At 45.7% G+C, this 19,647-nt stretch overlaps 1 protein-coding gene across 1 annotated transcript; it reads left to right on the forward strand.

The window, feature by feature from the left end:
* Nucleotides 1-9,904: 9,904 nt before the first annotated feature.
* Nucleotides 9,905-18,053, forward strand: CYP2D6 (cytochrome P450 family 2 subfamily D member 6; the record flags this gene model as incomplete). Its single annotated transcript, XM_082498820.1, has 9 exons — nucleotides 9,905-10,172; nucleotides 11,750-11,921; nucleotides 12,659-12,811; nucleotides 13,466-13,626; nucleotides 13,758-13,931; nucleotides 15,749-15,890; nucleotides 16,478-16,665; nucleotides 17,619-17,760; nucleotides 17,875-18,053. The coding sequence occupies exons 1-9, from the start codon at nucleotides 9,960-9,962 to the stop codon at nucleotides 18,051-18,053; spliced, it is 1,524 nt and encodes a 507-aa protein (XP_082354946.1). The 5' UTR covers nucleotides 9,905-9,959.
* Between the last annotated feature and the right edge of the window lie 1,594 nt (nucleotides 18,054-19,647).

Below are 19,647 nucleotides of genomic sequence, written 5' to 3' on the forward strand. Positions count from 1 at the left end.
GCTCTGAGCTGCGAACGTGCAGCCACGCAGCCGTCCCGGTGGGACCGGCAGGTTTAGGACACTGCTGTTTCTCTGCAGGTGAGGAGGTGTCATTTATGTTGAGGAGCTCGGTGTTTCACTGTCGGGAGGAGGGGAGCAGGGTCAATCCGCTGGAGGTCCGGATGTCTCCCATGTCGTTTCTCTCCCATTCATGACCCACAGCGTGGCAGCCTCATGTCTTTAGGCACCCATTCAGTGTTTTGTCCAGCTTAAAAAACATAGAGAAAATACTTTCCTTTTCAGTTTTTCTTGCAGCCACCACCTCTGGTCCTTCCCCCTTTACTGCTTATGGATACCTGCTGGGTAAAAGAGTGCAGGTATTTTTGTTGGTGCAAGTTTTGTTAACACAAAACCACAGTTATGTAGCTGAAGAAAATATAAAAATGAACACAGAAAAATAAGCTTGTTATGTACAGTTGTTATGAGAATGTAGCAACTACTGTTGGCGAAAGCAACCTATAGATAATTTGGGGTGGACTACCAAAGGTAACCAAGTAGCTGAATGCTCTGTAGTAAGCTCTTGCCTGCAATTTCATCATTTCTAATTTCTATTTCACTCCATATGGTCCCACTGTTATTAATCAAACTGTAAGCATGACTGAGCCAAAGTTTCAAACAGTTATTTGTGGGTTTCCTGTTCTTAAAAAAAAATAAAATATACATTCTGATTTCCAACGCATATTCAGACTTGTGTAGCATAAACTATCATTAGGAGCATCACAGAGAAATCAAACATAAACAACCTGTTTCACTGTCACAGTAACATATAACAATCTTCTGTTTCCAACACACTGATAAAAACTTCTAAACTCTGACTTGTATTCAAGCCATTGTTTATACTGACAAAAAAAAGTGCAGATAAAACCATGAAAAAGTTGCTAACGAGAGCTTGACACTGCGTTATTCATGAAAACAGCAAAATAATAAACTCCGTACTCAAACAACAAGCACACCATGCTCTCAGAAACGATTAACAGAGGTTTTATATCATCGAAATTGTATGTCTGAGTATTTTCATTTTAAGTGGATTAATAATTATTTGGGCAAAAAGTGCTGGGACAAACACACATTTTATTGTATCGTTGCTGTTAAAGTTATTTATAGTTTCCCAATAGAGTCGCTGTAAGTTCTTCAGCTCCTCATCTGGTGCTGCCTTAATGGACTGGTGAACAAAGGGCAAAATTCAGGAGATCATGAATTGCCTGACAGAACAATCATCAATTTGTACCCAGTGAGCAGCAGTCACATTTTCTTCCGCAGTTCAGCCTGGCCTGCCAGTACGTGTGCCTTTGCTGGCGACAGTCTGCTCTCCAGAGGACGCTGTCTTGTCTGTTACTTCCCTTCTCTCCTTGGATTTCTCTACCAGTCACTGGGGCTTTTTTCCTTTCTTATCATTAATTCCTTCCCCTTGAGGCTCCTCGGGTCCCTGGGAGTAAGACAGAAGCATTGCGATTTTTGGGATTTGTGCCGGTTTGTTAGTGAGCAAAGCCAGAGGTGTCATTTCGTTTTCGCAGATTGCCGGGAGAAGCCACGTGGTTTTTAGTGGTTGGAGGAGGATCCGTGTGCAGCCTGCCGTCAGCCTGCTGCGGGGATGGAAACCTCTCTGGCCAAGACCCCCCATGGGATGCCAGCTGGGCTCATGTCGCTTTCCCTGTGGCAGTGGGAACCACGTCCCCAACGCTGTCCCCGCCGTGCGACTCAAACGTGCCCATGATGTGCCCAACCTGCAGGTAGGTCCCACCGCCTGCGAGACGCACACACAGCAGGGAATGCCTGTCCTTGCTGCTATGTAAGGTTAATAAATAGTTATAGCAAACATCTGACTTCAGGCAAATGAACTGAGCCTGCGTTCACCGACCTCTAAACCGGGGGAAAACTGCAGCGTCGCTTCTGCCTGCAAGTTCTTTGCCAGTGCTGTGGAGGGCGGTCTGCACTTCTCGCATTGGCAGCCTGAGCCCAGACTGGCAGAAGTGACTGGGCTCACCTCACTCAAGCGTTTACTTGTGTTTGATGTCCTGCCTTCAGTTTCCCTGCTGCTTAGTCTTAGTTTAAGTCCTGGGGAGCAGATAGCTGCTATCATCCGTCTGTCGAGACCAGCACACCACAGCCCCAAATGAGGTACAGCTCTACTGCTTCTGTAGGACCCGCTGTATCTGAAAGACGTAGCCCAAGGCGAACACCCAAAAAGATGGTGTTTGAGACGCTAACGTCTGCACGCCTTGTCACACAGCGACAGGTCAGCTCACACAAGCTTCTCTATACAAAACAGCCAGGCAAATGCGGCGGCATGAGAGGAGACAAGGGATCCTGAGCTGAGTGACTGCAGGTGCTCACAATGCTGAAAATGGCTGTGTAACTTAAATGAGGCAGGAGGGCACAGCACACCCCAAAATAACCGCTGTGGCATCACCCTGAACACGTGCGTAAACAGACAGAGTAGATAATGCGCCGCTTTACCAGAACAAGAATATTTTTACTCTCACCGTTGGAGCAATCACAGCCACCAAGCTGTGAGGAAGGTGATGTGAACAGAGAGAGTCACTTCTACCTTTACTGAATCTAAGGAAATCGTAACAGCAAGTACGTTTTCAGAAGTAATGCCTCTCTTCGTCTCTTCTGTCTCAGATGTGCTGAGCACACGCAGCTCTGAATGCTTTCCTGGGAAGCCAGGGCTGTTCAGGAGCCATCAGAAACAGGCTAATGAGCTTGGAGTGAAAAGAGAAAGAAACCGAAACCTGAAAGCTGACTTACCTACTAGGAGATGGCATCACCCAGTGTTATTCTGTCTGCTCCTGAGCACCTTCAGTACAGGAGAAAAATGCAATTCTCTTTTTTAGCCAGACTAGCTTCCTTTTTTATTATTATTATTCATAAATAACTGAATTGAGGACCTAACTGTGAAAAAAACATCACCCCCAGCTATCCTTCCAACACACAGAAACTTCCTGTGAAATACTCCTTCTGCCAGAAGAAAAAAGATCAGAGTTAGATGTTGCCTGGAACAAGAGCAAGTCTTCAAATTAACTTTTTATCTTTTTTAACCTCTCCTCTGAGATCTTTGGCAACCCACGTCTTTGCTATGTAATAATTACAGTATCAGTCCTCATTAATGTATTTTGCACCTAGATTTGTAGTTGCTTTCTCACAAGTGGGTAAACAGCCCCATTAGACATGTTTTACAAGCGGTGAACCTGAGCGAGCAGCCACCTGAGCGCTCGCCTCAAACTCACAGGGCAAATCAATGACAGAAACTAAACCAAGATGCTTTTGTCCCTTTGGCTTCCAAACCTGGATTTAATCACCTCATTGTTTTCAAAGGTGTCTCACTGATGTCACCCTTCGGGAAAGCAGGATGAGTTCCCCCATATGGATTTAAATGCATCTTTTATGGGCGGGGGAGCCAACACCAGGATTTTACCCATTACCTCTGTCCAGAAATCCCCTGGATGCTCCCAGTACAGCAAAGAAAAACCCCATGGTATCAATACTAAACCAAAAATGAAAAGAAAAGCAATGTATTCACAGCTCTCAAGAAGCTTCAAGAACAAGAAACCAAAACCAGCAGCTGAGACAAATCAACAGCCTATGGTATCGGGGGCGTAAGCCATATTTTTCTGACAGTTTCACAGGAGAGTGTGAGTCAAGGCAACAGCTGCCAGTCATTTTCTGAACGAGCGGGCGTCTTCTCAGAGCTTGGCCACACCACAGAGGTTTAACAGTATCTTCAGGAGGCATTTTAGACCAGTGCTGGTACCTCGACCCATACAAAGCAGCACTTTGATTCATTATCTCTCCGTCCTGCGGTTAGAAATTGCACATGCAAAGCTCCATTTAGCTAACTCAGGTAAGAGTGGGAATTTCTTAGGCTGAGGAATTAAGGCCTTGAATTTGGTGATTAGCCTAGTTAAAAACGAGCCAGCGTCTTTTGCTTTCTGCTTTAACCCTAGTTAACATGACGAGGATACCGGGGTTAGCGCCCATAACAACCACGGTCTAGTCATTTGCTGAACTGGCAAAACCCTTACTGGGCAGCATTACGTATACGTGTGAGATCAGTTCAGTATCATCTCAAGCTATGTGAAGTATCAAGTCAAGATAAAGCCATTCTGCTCTTATTTCAGTTTGCCTTCAGTATCCGAGGCTTGTCTGGGGGTAACTTGTTTCAGAAAACAAACCTCATCTCAGCGGCTGCTTTATTCATCCGGATGCTGACACCTGCAGTGACTACGCAGCTCATGCTGCCAAGTGGGTCACAGCAGTCGCCAGAGCCTGACGCCTCGACATCTTAGAGCACCGTCGTGAAGTTGTCTCTCTGGGGTGAAAAATGAGGCCCAAGATCCACCTCGCTTTCGGTATTAAGTTCAGAGTTGTGGCTTTTTAAGAGCAAGCGATGTGTATGGGGATGGGGGGAGGGAGGGGGGGGTGAAAGAAGCAAAATCTGCCTAAGACTCACTTTGGGGATAGGTGAGCTGCTGTGATTGATGTAGGAAAAAGAGCAGGAAGCCACAGGAAATTTAAAGAAGAAAAGCCTGAAGAACAGATTTCTTTGCAACGTGGGAAGGCTGGCAGTAAGTCATAGTAACAGTAACTATGAAAGACTTGGCTATTTCAGTTCTCCTGACTGCTTTATTATGAACAAGCTGTTAGCACAGTCCATCTTAAGGCTGTAGAAGTACTTCCAATGTATAAAACCCCATCTGAAGGCCAAGAAAGTCATGATGAACTGGCTGAGACTAAAATTTCCTGAATTGGGGTTGTGCCTCAGGCTAAATTTGTTTGGAAACGTTCAGCCAAAAATTTTTTTAATCCCTTTCTAATGGTTGACATGGTTCTTAGAAATCCATTGTTTATCTGACCTTCTCCTAACCCGTCAGAAAAATTTCTGGCGATATTTTCCTTTCTCAGTTTAATGCTTTGAAGTGCTACACGCAAAATTTGGCAGGAGGCAGCTTTCTGTTAGGAAGACACATTGCACCAGCTCTCTAAAACTGTGCTCAAACTTGGCCACGTTACAAGCACTTGAAAACCCAGTTTGCATGCGCTTGATGGAGTTCTCAGTTTTTCAGCTAAAAGTCCCAGAGATGTCTGAACGGAGCAGGTGGTGGTTATTGCCGGCTGCCGGAGGCTGGCAAGGGTGAATGACAAGTGCGAAGCTGGTCTCCTCCACGCTCCCCTTGCCCCCTTCCGGCACTCAAACGCTCAGGAGGAGAGGCCGCCCAATTGAAGGCAAGAGATAGATGGTGGGCTGAAAAAAGGAGGTGAAGGAAGGGCCAAAAAAGGCTGGGACTGGGTGGGAGACCATGTTTTCTGGGCTCAGAAGAGGCCACTGAAGACGAAAGGTTTCTGGGGTTTCCACCAGACCCAGCTCTGCTGCAGCCAGTGTGACGGACAGCCAGGAAACGAGAGCAGCAGGCTTCACACTGATCATTCCTGCTGTTGCAAGAGGCTTTGCTCCTCCAGAATGAAACATTGCTGAGGTTTGGATCTGTCTGACAGGCTTAGGGGGAAAGTAGACAGCCTGCTGGGATCTGGATGAAAAATTTCTGAAAGCTCAAGGAAATAGTCACATTATGTGACCAGTGCTTCCTGGCTGGCTCCAGTATCAAAGCAAAGAGGGAGAGAAGGAAGAGTGTTCCTTTGTCCATTGAAAGATTTTCACCACACCTCTGTGAAGGACTGAGTATGTGATGCTGGGTAATTACCAAAACAGCACTTCTCATAAAGAAGCACTTATCTGTGACCTTCATGCCCAGGGTGCCAAACTTGTGATCCTGCAGGAAGATTTGCAGAAGCCATTGGCAACCTCAGCCGAGAGCCAGGCATGGGTCCTGGACAGCTGCATGTGGCAGTCAGGAGCCGTCAAACCCAGCTTCTAGGCTTTTCCTATTAGTACCAACACTTAAAAGGTCATTTGGACTTCCCATTCTCCCCATCGGTGGCACCTCAGAGGGATGCTGTGAGTACAAAGGACTGCCTGCTCCAAACCCACGCAGTCACTGATGGCCGTGGTGGAAAAGCCCAACAAAACCAACTCTACCTCCTGGGAAGGGTGTGAACAGCAGGTGGCAAAATAGGCTTTGAAGCCAAATACTATAATTAAAACAAGATTAGTAAATGATCATCATTTAGCCTGTGCACTGAATAAAGGGAGGGTCCTTCAGAAAGGAAAAATAGCACGAGACTGTAATTAAAGACGATCTTATGGAATATATGGACAAAAAGGCTCAATTAAAATTGTGCAGGCAACTCTTGTGTTACCTTACTTCTGGATGCTTCACTTTGCAACATTAATAAGCTTTTTCTTAAAGCTGCCTGTTTGGATTGCAGGTTCTTCAGTCAAAGAACGTGGATGTCTGCATGCAACTTCTGTAACTTCGCTTAGCTCGTCTCTTAATTGACTGTTCACAGTCAAAGCCATACACCCAGCACAGCGGGGCTGCAGCTAGCTAAAATTAATATGTATGAATTCAGAGGGGTTTTTTCCCTGACTTGAAAATTGCTCAGAATATTACTTTATTGAAAAGAAATGTAAATGAACATCTTTCATTCTTCAGAGGATAATTACCCTTTTCTCATTCTCTCTCCCAGAAAGAGATTTGTTGTCTATTGTTTCTTTGCTTGCTTTGAAAACCGTTCTTTCGAAATTACCTAAGCTATAGCACTTGCTCCACTCCTTTGCAGGAATGGCAGTCCATTCTCCTAGCCAAAAATGGAGGAGCTGTCTAGTTTGCAGCCTGAAGTTCACCCAGAGACCTTCTGGAAAGGTGTAAAATTGGGGGGGTGGGTGTCATATTTTTTTCTTAAGTTGGTGTGTTTCTCAGGTTGCAGCTTTGTTGCTTTATGTCAAGGCTGAGCCCCAGGAGGAAGAGCAGCCAGAGAGTTACTCTTCTGATGTTCTTTAAGGGTGATGTTCATTAAAAGTAAATCCACTTCCCAAATTCCAACCAACCATCCTTCTGACAGCCCGGAGGTGAGTGATGGGAGTCCAACAAGTCTCTAGCCAAGATTAGCAAAAAGGAAAGAATCCAGGTGGATATTTTTCAGCTGAAGTTTGTGAAGTTGGAGCTCAAAATAAATTGAAACCAACAGGGTAACATCCTTTTACCAGTGGGGTGATTAGAAAATGTCCGCTGTCATTCTTGGGCCCACATTTCCCATCTTTTCCCTTGTCATCTGAGTGCATGGGTCATGAAAATTGGTGTGAGAGGAACCCCTTGATCACCTTTTAGTATCCAGCCATCTCCTGCTAAGCCAGTCCACCAAGGACAGGACTGTCACAGCTCTGTCTCCTAAGACCTCGCAGTAGAGCTGTTCGAAATGTGATGGGTACTCAGGAGCCAACAAACTCCCAAACTACTCTGCAAACATACTTCAGCTCTTGTTGGCTCTCCCAGGCTGTACTTGCTAAGAGTGCTCTCTCTCCTATCATCCAGGTTGTTAATAAATAATGCTAAACTTTGTCATCCCCCACAGGGATACTTAAGGGATGTCACTAGTTGCCAGCCACCAGCTGGACTTTGTTCCGCTGATCCCAACTCTTTGAGCCCCACAGCCTGAACAATCTTCCACCCATTTTATCATCTACCTTGCCAGTCTGTATCTCATTGATTTGGCTACAAGGATACTGCAGGGGATGTTATCTAAGGCTTTGCCAAAGTCAAGGTAATAAACGACATGCGCTGGTCTCACACTTTGAGGAAGCTCCTTGAAGAACAACCAGCTCTCCTGGGCCCCTTTGCTCTCCAGGACACCTCCATTTGGGATCCTGCCAAGCAGATACCTGAACAAGGTGAAATCTGCCCTCCTGAAGGCAAGGGCAGTAATGCTATTTATCCTGCTAATTTCTTGCAGGATTTAATATTCCACGGTCTCATGGTTGCTGCAGGAAAACTTATCCTTGGCCATCACGTCCTGAACCAATTCTTCCTTTTTTTGTGAATAGCAAACCCTGCAGAGCATCTCCCCTAGTTGTCTCATCAATTGCATCAACAAATTGTCTTTGGCACACTCCAGAAACCACTTGGATTGTGCCAAATCATACAGCCCTTCCAGTTAAAGTACACTCGTGAGTCCTAAGGCCTGGAATTGTGTGAGATGGTCCCATTGACTTGTCCTCCTTGATCAGCTAGTCTGTAGCAAGTGCCTACCACCCAGTTGCCCACATTGCTTTGCCGCCTTCTCCTTGCCCAGAAGCACTCAACTGGCTCATCACCTGCCCCATGGCAAAGCTCTGGGCACTCCTCTGCATAAAGCACCACCGCTCCTCTCCCTTTCCAGCCTGTCCTTCCTGAAAAGCCTATGTCCATCTCGTGACTGGAGAGCAACCAGTGAACTATCTCATCATGCTTCTGTAATCCAAAAGAAATCATTCTGCAGTTGTGTGGGAGCTAGTAATTCCCCCCTAGTTGTTTCCCAGGCTGCATATGTTTGTTTACAGATACTTGAGATGAACCCTGAGTCACAATGCTTTCGTAAGGGACGTGCAGGATCATAGAATCATAGAATCTTTTTGGTTGGAAGAGACCTTTAAGATCATCAAGTTCAACCATTAACACTGCCAAAACCACTGCTAAACCATGTCCCTCAGCACCAAACCTACACGTCTTTTAAATACCTCCAGGGATGGTGACTCAACCACCTCCCGGAGCAGCCTGTTCCAATGCTGTAGAGACTCCAGCGAGAGGACCTCTGCACACAGACAATGAGCGTTTAGGTGCTTTTTTGGGCAAGGGGCATTTTGAGGCCCTGGCTGCATGCCAGCGCTGACTGCACGGTCTTTGCAGGTGCATCACTTTTCAGCCTGAGCTCTCCATCACTGTTGCAGCAATTGCTCCATTAGGAGCTTTTCTCTGATCACAGCGAGATCACAGATCAAACTGTGATGGGTTTATTGCTTCTTTTTAGCTAGAACTAACTGTCATAAGAGCAAGCTTTATTGATCTCTGATGGCAGTGATGCCAGGAGCATATAGCTGTGCTGTTTTAGGAAATACTTTGACTACCTCCATAGTTGTCTTTGCATTACTGCTGCCCCAAAGGCTGGAAATGCGAGGCTGCTTGCAATACATGTGCTTTCTCCCTTGTAGCTGAGCTGTATTCTACAAAAATCAAGGTCATCATGCTCACTGACATTTGGCGTTGGATGAAGATTGTTTTTCCCACAGACATAAATGATTTGTAAAGTCTCAGGTCACTGTTTTAGCCTAATTTCTGTGACAAGTGCTTTCTGTAGGGGAAAGATTCACCTAACCTGAGCTTTCTCAAGTTCCAATGGAACAAATACTCAGTCTTGCAAACAGAAACACGGACTGTTTTTGTTTAGGAGCTGCTTCTCCCATGATTTGTCTGTACAAATGAGAAGGTGACACAGATTTAAACAAACTCTTTCAAAACCACCCCGCGAGAATGCAGCAAGACTGGATTGCTTGTTGTGAACCATGATCCCACCTCGGCTGTGGGAGAGGACACCCAAAGATCTGGACCTCACCCAGCCCTGCCCCACAGAGGACAGCACTGCCGGAGCTGCCACCAGCCACAGGGACAAAGTGGCCTCTGAGCTCTGGTTTTGGAGGAGGAGGAGGAAGAGGAGGGATGACCCTCATCACCACTCCCCCAAGGCTGAACCAAGCAGAGGAGGAGCTTTGGGATTGAGCCAAGTCCCACAGTCAGAAGCCAGAAACCGCAGGGAGAGAAGAGCAGGGAGAGAGAAAACAAGAGTGTGGGGAAGAGGAGAAAACAAGGAGAAGAGGGCAACTGCCTGGGGAAGGAGGAGAGGAGGGAGAGGGAGAGGGAGAGGGAGAGGGAGAGGGAGAGGGAGAGGGAGAGGGAGAGGGAGAGGGAGAGGGAGAGGGAGAGGGAGAGGGAGAGGGAGAGGGAGTCTTGGGTCAAAAGAGGAAGACCAAGGAGTAGACAGGCTACAAAATGTCATTTCTCCTGTGGCTGGGGTCCCAGCTGTCATCCTGCTGGAGCAACATCTCTATACTGGGAGTTTTTCTTACAGTCTTTACTATACTTCTTGACTTCATGAAGCGCAGGAAGAAGTGGAGCCATTACCCGCCAGGCCCAGTGTCGCTGCCGTTCATTGGGACCATGCTGTACATTGATTTCCGAAATCCCCACCTCTCCTTCAACCAGGTGAGTGCGTGCCCCCGCAATGAAGCACCCCTCACATGATGCTTGGATGGATGATGCTTGCTGTGCTGTAGAGCTGGCCACCAACTTAACATGTGGGCAGGTGTGGGGGCAAGGGAACAAGGAGATGTACAAATAAGGGAGGAAAAGCAAATATCTATGAGGTGGGGATGTGGCTGCAGGAATGGCAGACTTCCCTGCGCGTCACTTAAGCACGCCTACAGGCGTGTGACGGTTTCAGTGCAAGAGCTCAGCTGGCAGGATTGTGGCCCAGCGGCAATGCCCAAAATCTCCGTAGCGTTCCTATTCAACGTCAGGGCTTAGCTTTTCTCAAAGGAAAAGCACAGCACAGCTTGCAGCAGATAAACCACTGGGGGTTTGTGCTTCAATTTGCAAACTCTAGAGGCCTTTTCTCTAGGACAGCACTGTTCAGCTGTCTGTCCAAAATCTGCCAAATGGAGAAACTAAATATAGCATTTGTATTATTTGCTTGTGTATAGTCCAAAAGATTACCATTTTTAAATCACATCACATCAGGGTCATGCGAACCACAATCTTGACCGATAATCACTCTTAATTATGTATTTCTAGTGCCAGTGAAGTGCTAATTTCCTTTCCAACCCCACTGCAAGTACAGTCATAAATACTTCAGTTCGTTGCTTTGCTACAGTGCAGAAATGATGACACTTAGCTTAAAAAAAATAGGAAAAAAAAAAAAAGAAAACCAAACACAGTCTGTGGGGCATTGCTACTATTGCATTGTCTTCTAATAACATGCTCCTGAGCGCTTTGTTCAGTGTACTGACTAGCAGGGGAGCTTCAACCTGCCTTCCTGGGAGTCTACGTTCAGTCAAAGGGCTTGTCTACCTGGAGGCGACTTAGCTCCATGGGAAGCTCCCATGGTGAGTGTATGGCTGACAGACCATCCTGCTGTCAGAACTATGTCTCTTAGAGATCACAACAGATGCAGGGTGTGTGCCAGTTACCAGTCTTACTAGATGTGTATGCACCTTTTAGGGAGAAAGTTGACCTGAAACTCCAGTGTGGAATTGCCTCTTCCAGTCACGTTTCTGGGAACCAGTCTCTGGGTAGATCTTTAGGAATAAATGCATATATTAAAAAAAAAAAATATTACATATCACCTTATCATCCATATTTAATTCTAGCAGAAATAGACTAACTCACAACTTGCCTAGTCTTTCAGATCAAGATAAAAACAAGTATTCGAAAATAATTCATTGTTGAGCATGCAGCCTTTGAAAATCCCCCAAAAGGTCCCTGACTTTGTGTTGCCAGATAAAATCCAAAATACTTGCATAACGGTTATGGCAACAGTTTGTCCAGGACAGGCGTATTGTAAACCTTTCCACACCCAGAGCTTTGAACCCTGCTTCAGCTGCTGCTCGGCACCGCTCTGAGCTGTTGCACCACAAAGACAAAGGTCAAAGATCAGCTGAAGGTCTCCTAATAAAAGCACCTCAAAAATCACTAAATAGTAAAGGCCCTAAGGAAGGATATGGTGATATTTTTGACGTTACATTCAGCTCATTTTCGGGGATGTACTTTTTTTATCTTGGCAGCTTCAAAAGAAGTTTGGAAACGTCTTCAATCTCCAGAACTGCTGGACCAACCTGGTAGTACTGAATGGGTATAAAACAGTGAAGGAAGCCCTGGTTCACAGATCAGAGGACTTTGCTGACCGGCCATACTTTCCAGTATATGAACATCTGGGCTACGGAAATAAATCTGAAGGCAAGTCCCTTGGAAATGGACATTCCCCACTGGCACTAGCACAAGGAGGGCTGAGTAGATGGTGGGTAGATGGGAAGATTTTCTCAGTACGGTGCCACCTTCTCATGTCCCTCTGGTCAAGCTCCTTGTATGTCTGCCACCCTTTGGTTTTGACAAAATAAGTTTTGATGAAAAGGGGGCTACCCTTAGTGGCTGCAACACAGCTCCACGTGTTAGCACACACCTTTTCAGCAGTGTTAGGACACTATCAGTGGTACAACTTTCCTGCCGGCGTTGGAGCTGGTAGCTCCTGACACCCAGTGATTAGTGCTTATGCTCATACACTATGTGCATGTCATTGTCATCATAAAAAAAAAAGAAAAAAAGGGTAACTGTCTTCCAAGACAGAGTATTATCCAGCACCCAGCCCACATCTCTCATCTTCAGCTCTTGTGAGGTGGCACAAGCTGCCACCCAGTTCACACAAGCCAAGGGTGCAATGCTGAATGGTTTGGGGGAGTGATTCCTTTGTCCTTAGCAGCACTTGTTGCTCTCGTTGAATCCCCCCTCCACCTTTGCTAGCTGTGCACATGCATTAGAAGGTGCAGTAATCCGTTTTTAGAATTGTAAGAACAAGCTTTCCAAGCTCTTATCTCTTCACACAGACCTGTACCTCCACACTCACATTTGCTATTCTCTAGTGAACGTTGCTTGATGGGTCAGAGCTCCTGACATTTCATGCTCGTCCATAATTCCAGGGATTGTTGTAGCAAGATACGGGCACATCTGGAAGGAGCTAAGAAGATTCACGCTCTCTGCCTTGAGGAACTTCGGGATGGGAAAGAAATCCTTGGAGGAGCGAGTGACAGAGGAAGCTGGATTTCTGTGCTCTGCAATCAATTCTGAAGAAGGTTTGTCACATCCAGAAGGATGGGGAAGTCATAGAAAAAGGCAATAGAGTGATGCAGAGAGAGACATAACACCACAGCTACTCTTGTTTGCCTGCAGTGCTCCCTTCCTAAGCAAAGGCAGTGTTTCTAGTGTATATGCATTATTGACCCTGCTCTACCTTGGAGCCGCTTCTACTTTACACAGTGGGGCTACGGTAACACTAATACATTTGAAACAAGAAACAAATAGGAAATAAATAGAAATACAGAGGTAAAATATAATTATTCCCAGAGCTGAGTAACTGTTACCTTTATGAAGTTTAGTGGAACATATTGATATTATCACATGCAATAAAAGTGCAGCTGAGAGTTTTCACAGCCTGTCAGCATTGCCTGTCGTGTAGAAGCAAAGCAAAGTGTTATCTGTCAAGTCACAGGACAACCCTGCAACTCAGCTTTTCTTGGGAGTTTCCTCTTTTAAACAAGGTTCAACCAAATAGTAGTAGAAGATGAGATCTCCACTCCTAGTACGATGCATTTGTACTTTGAGCAGTTTGGGGACTTTTTCTCTTGAAGGCATCAAGGAGGTATTTGTGTATTCTTGTTGCTGACAGCTGAGATCCAACAGCTTGATGTTGCTTAGCTTCATTGCTTGGTCTCCATTTTCATTTTTAGGTCGTCCTTTCGATTTACGTTTTCTTGTAAATAATGCAGTCTGCAACGTGATCTGCATCACCATCTATGGAGAGCGTTTTGACTACGGTGATGAGACATTCAAGAAGCTGTTACATTTGTTTGAAGACTCCATGAATGAAGAAGCTGGATTCCTGCCTCAGGTAAACCAACAGCATAATACATTTGTAAGAAGCTGCCCTCTGTTGCTTGAGAGCATTGTGTTTTCATTTTTTTTCTTTTTGCATCACATAATATCTTCTCTCTCTCTCTCTCTCTGGTTCTGGCATCCCAGCTTCTTAACGTGGTACCCTTTTTATTGCGCATCCCCGGCGTGCCACAGAAAGTCTTTCGAGGGCAAAAGGCATTCATGGACTTCATAGACGTGCTCATAGATAAGCACATGCAGACCTGGAACCCTGCTTACATCCGAGATTTCACTGACGCGTTTTTAAAAGAAATGGAGAAGGTAGGGTGACACCAGCAGAACCTCAGGGTCAAGGGGCAATTCCTCTGCCTGTTTAAGCTTGTTGATAGAAGCTGACTTTTCTCATAAAGCTGTATAAAACCTCTTACTAATTTCCTACTTTTTCATTCCACATTGTATCTTGAGAAGAAATGTGTTAACTTCTTCATGCTGTAACCTCCTCTATTGTCTTAAGAGTTGATATTATCTGCTGATGTTCTTGTTCCCATTTTCTACCTTCATGTTCCCCTCAGCGTCTAGCAACTCCCTTCTTTCCAGCCTAAACCATTTTGAAGGCATTTAAAAGGCAATGATTGAGAATTCACAAATATTGCTAAGTTTGTGCCAGGGGACAAGTCAACATGTAAGATTCTGTGTATGTCAGTGCCTTTAATGACTGATGTCTCAAAACCAGTGACAAAACTGCTGCAACAGACTGGCTTTTTGGTATCACTCCCCAGTCCGTAGCCTATCTTTAAACCAAGTTAGGACTTGGAAAGCCGGCATCCCTTTTGGGACGTGTGTCTTTGAATTGTTTGCTAAGAACTTGTTCCCTACAGATCAGATGAAGGCCTAAATTTGAACTGCACTGAAATTAAAAGGAGTCTTTCCTGTGATTTAGTCAGGCATGAATTCAGTATAAAATCAAAGGTACTTGCATCAGCCCATCCATCCACCCTAAGTTTCCGCACATGGATTCACTAAATTTCAAGTGCCAGATGAGCAATTGTAGCAAATTCTGCCTGCGAATTGCTTCCGCCATCTGAGTCCTCACTCAGGCTGGACTGCTGCTCTGCATAACAAACCTTGCTGTGCTGCGGGCGCCGGGCACCTCCAGTCCATGCATTCTCCCCCCGAGCTCACATGGGCAGAGCAACGTGACCTACGTTACTCTGCACCGAGCGATACCATTTGGGGGTGGATGTGAGCTGTTGCCTCTTGTCACATCTCTCTTCTGTTCACTAAGGTCCCCTGATAAGCCAGTCTGATAAATCCTTCTACTGGGTTAACTTTGGTCAGCCCCGTAGCTCTCTTGGCAGAGATCTTCTATTGGAACAACAGTCGAGTCTTAAATGCTTTATTAATTGCTATCCATATTACAACAGCATCAAAATATACAGAATAATTTAACAGAAGCTAGTCCCTAGGAAAGGAAAGTGTAAAGAGGATTAGAAAAGACAAGCAGATGAACTCATGCAGAGAGCTTGTCATATCTCATATGCTAACAAATTTGAGCTCAATTAGCATTTGGATGAGAGACCAGTTTTGCTGAAATTGGTGTTGCAGACTTAATAGGCAGCAATGATACCCTGATCTTTTTTGTTTTATTGTAAGAAAATAGCAGGGTAGAAGCAGGGAGACTCTGTAACGCATAGCTATAGACAACCCCCTCAAAATCCTGTTAATTTTGCATTTGCCACATCAATGCAGCCTCCTCTCTACTGTGTGGGTTTTATGATCCGATCAAACCTGAATAACTGTGTTCCACCTCCTCTGGGGGAGGATGTTAGGGGAAGTGGCAGGGGCCTGCTGTCTGTTTGAGTTGAGAGCACGAGACATTCACTTCTATCCTGAAAGCAGGTGTAGCGTTCATCTTTCAGGATACGGGAAGTGACTGATGACCTTCAAATACAGGAGGTAACAGGGTTACCAAAGTACATCTCATACACAGATTGTTGCCTGTGTTGTGCTCTATTCTCCCAATGAACTTGTTGGTCAGCAAAAACAGATCTAGTGCCTGTCAGTACTTCTCTGGAACACTGGTCTTCTAGCCCAGCAAGTACCCTAGCTCCAGTTGCGCACTTGTTTGCTCTCCACAGGGTAAGGCAGCTGAAGAGAGCGGCTTCAACTATAACAACCTTCGTCTGGTGACTGCAGACTTGTTTGCAGCTGGTTCTGAGACCACCTCCACCACTCTCCGGTGGGCAATTCTGTACATGGTTCTCCACCCGGAAATACAGCGTAAGTCGGAAGACAGGCAGAGGTGTGGCGTCTTCCCTCCAACCTTCATTTTTCTGTGAGGACACTTCTCTTCATGGTTTCAGGATCTTGCAGTGAGGAACAGCTTTGATGATTGTTGATCTAGCAGAAACCAGGAGAAACAACTGCCAAACATAGCTGTTCTGGCAGGGACTGCTGGCAGGCGGAAGCCCTGATAAAAAGACTGGAGTCAAAAGGGCAAGTTTGCTCTTGCCTTTGTTTTGAAGGCTACCTGGGGACTTCCAGTGGCCAGAGCACCCTCTTTCCAGTATTTGGAAGAGATGCTCATCTCTTTTAATTCTCTAATGCCAGCTGCATGGAGGAGGGGTAAAGTAGCATGTTGAGTGACAAGACCTTTATTAAAGACACTATGCACAAAGAATAGTTACACAGATGGCTCTGAGCAACTGAAAACAAATGCAGTCCGCTCTAGTTTCTGTTCCTTTCTCTAATTGCTTGTCCTGCTCTCGCCCAGTGTCTACAATCTCATGCTGCCAGCCTTCCTACAGCTTGTACCAACCCCTTCTATTTATTCTGGTGCTCTAATTCCTTAGCTGTGCTGCTTTCAGGTAAGGTCCAAGCAGAGATTGATAAGGTGATTGGCAGAGAGAGATCACCCACCATGAAGGACCAAGTGAGCATGCCCTACACCAACGCTGTGATCCATGAAGTGCAACGCTACGGGGATGTCGTTCCTATTGGACTACCTCACATGACGTACCGGGACACTGAATTGCAAGGCTTCTTCATTCCCAAGGTGACAGTGGCCAGATTGACAATGCAGCATCCTCTCCCTGTGTAGACGCCAGGCCTTGGGTGTGGGTGACCCCACGCCACTCTGCAATGTTGCACTTCCAGCCCCAAACTACAGTCACTGGCGAGCACTGAAGTAGGACGTTTTGAAATGCTACATCCTGGCAGAGAGTCACATTTGTGCTCCAGGTTTGCATTGGTTATGCGGGAACCCAAGTACAGTGGCAACTCAGTGCGAAGGTTTGCTTTCCTCTCGCTGAGCTGTGACATCCACTGCCTGTGTTAAAAGGAGAAAGTAACGGAGTCCAGCGGGCTCTCTGGAGGCACACGACACCAGCTTACTGGCTTTCCTGAGATGGTAGTAGTTAAAACTCAAATCTCTGAAGTTATTCAAATGCCACTGGCATTCAGTCCACTGCCTTTGTGAGAAGCAGCAAGAGCACTCTGCCCTGGCAGCACTTGTAGCAATGCAAGCCCTAGGATTTTTTTTTTTTTGCCTCGCAATATCTCCTCTAGCTTAGAACATTGACATGTGAAACAGGAAAGCTTTGCAATTTCCCATGGTCCCTGCGAAAGTTGGGCTTTAGAGTCTGTCAGTCAGCTTTTTCTCTCCAGCTACAAAACAAGTCCAGCAGGATCTGAGAAGCAGAGTCTGTTTCCACTGTGTAACCATTAAATTGGCATTTGCATGCAATGGTCTTTGTAAGGACAGAAATTGCAAAAGTTCAGATGCTTCAGAGCATAGGGCAGGCACCATAAGTTATTGGAAAAGTGCCCTGCTTTACCTCTGTTTTAAATAAGATACAGAAGAGGAGATCAGTGCCTGATTTTGAAGCACCGAACGATGGTTGCTATTAGATGGGAGATGTGGACCAAAGAGGGACCAGCACCGATCCGTTGTGCCAAGGTAACGCTGCCATTCTCACATAAGAACTTTCCTTTTGTGGAGGAGTGCAGGGGACGACAATCATCACCAACTTGTCTTCCGTGCTGAAGGATGAGGCAGTCTGGGAGAAGCCAAACGAGTTTTACCCTGAACATTTTCTGGATGCAAACGGGCAGTTTGTGAAACCAGAGGCTTTCCTGCCTTTCTCAGCAGGTAAATCTGAGGGGAGGATCCAGCTGCAAGTCAGAGGCACAGCAGGAGGGGTGATCTGCTCCAGCGTGGTTTAATGTCCTCTTTCACAGACACTTTCTACTCCCTCTCTTGCAGGTCGCCGTGCTTGTCTGGGAGAACAGCTGGCCAGGATGGAGCTCTTTCTTTTCTTTACCACTCTCCTGCAGAAATTCACCTTCGTGTTCCCCAAGGACCAGCCCAGGCCACAGGAGGATGGTCACTTTGCCCTCATAAGCTCCCCGCACCCATACCTGGTGCGCGCTGTCCCAAGATAAGTGCCCACTGCTCTCGTTTCACTCAGAGACCACCGCTAATGCAAACTCTGTCAGAAATGTTGCAGGTCTAGGATCATGCTGGGTTCCACTCAAGACTTCTCAAGTCTACACAGATGTCCACAGCTGTGTAAAGTAAGGATCTGGCCCAATATATAGTTTAGCTTAATTCCAGTCCTGGATCTTGAATCAGACAGCCGTAGAGGTTATGGATGACGATCACATTTGCAAGTACATGTATGCCTATCAGCCAGCTCTGCTGTACTTTGGGCTCTCATCGGTTGCAGCAGCAGTTCACTGAGTAGACAGCTACTGAAAGAATTATTAGTCCTGAATTAGTTCACCAAAATACAAGGCTATCCTGGGTAAAAGACAACCCTGGGGTCTTGCCAATTCTAAGAACAAAAAAAAAACCTTGGAAAAATCTGTAAGGTACTCCTGGCCCACTCCCCTCCTTGTTAGCCCAACACTGCATACCCAGCCACACTCTGCCTCCCCGCAGCACCATCCCACAGCAGCATGTGCCTCTGGCCAATGCCCAGGGGAGGCCAGCTCTGGCTCAGTTCCTGCAAAAACAATCCACGGCCTGTCAGCTGATTTGGCGTGTGCTGCTGGTGGGCAGGGAGATAGCTTCAGGTCCATCAACAAGGTGACATTTAAACACAGTTTCAGAACAGCACTCCTGAAAAGTTTTACCATCCAATAAATGTAGGTCTCCTTCATTCCCTCCCATTTATTGCATACTCCTGTCTATTGTGTGCATACTACATTGCCTTCATTTATAGCCCCAAAGAAAGCAAGTTTTAATCCAGAGAAATGCCTGAAAACCCTTCTGTCACACTATGCCTCCAGTAGGAGTAAATACCAAGAAGGAGTTCGTAAATAATCCATATGGTGTTTCCACCACAGAAGCAGGTCATTTGTGAAATACAGAAATTCCTACAAATACACTTTAAGAGGAATCTTGGTGTCTAAATTTAGCGTGTCCTACCTAAATAGTTCCTGAAAGCTGCTTTTTTTCAGCATTGCATAAAGTCAACTCTTGAGCAGGTTTGGAACTCACAAAGGGATGGAGTTATGCTGTTTGAAACAGTACAGCTGTAGATTTCAGAGCTGCTTTTCTCTTTCTTCCTGCAATATTCCTGAAAAATTGTTTTGCAAGGTGTTAAGATATGTTGATGTTCAGATTAGTAGTAACTGTCTTTTAACCACATGGCTGAACAGACCATAGCATAAAGGAGCTTCTATGCATAATCACAACTAAAGAAATCCATATTCGCATCATCCCATCTTTCTAATGACTAATTTTGGAAGCTTTAAAAGCTATTGAATTATGCAAATACATAATACCGTTGTTAAGATTTTTACTTCAGCAGGAACTGCACATTTATATGCTTTTCATCTACAAAATAATCCGAAAGAATAAAAGTGGTCTGAAAAGTCTTCTTTCCCTCCCACCCTCTCCTCTTTGTGGTTCTCACAGACCTGCCTCAGAAACTCACTCGACAATTCTCTCCTTACAGCCGGCACCCCACCAGTTTCTTTCAAGATCTTTTCAGTGTTACTTTTCTGGTTGGTTCAATGACACTGACCTGAA

Source organism: Vanellus vanellus, assembly GCF_965231255.1.
Source record: "Vanellus vanellus genome assembly, chromosome: 1".
In the NCBI taxonomy this organism is placed as follows: Eukaryota; Metazoa; Chordata; class Aves; order Charadriiformes; family Charadriidae; genus Vanellus; species Vanellus vanellus.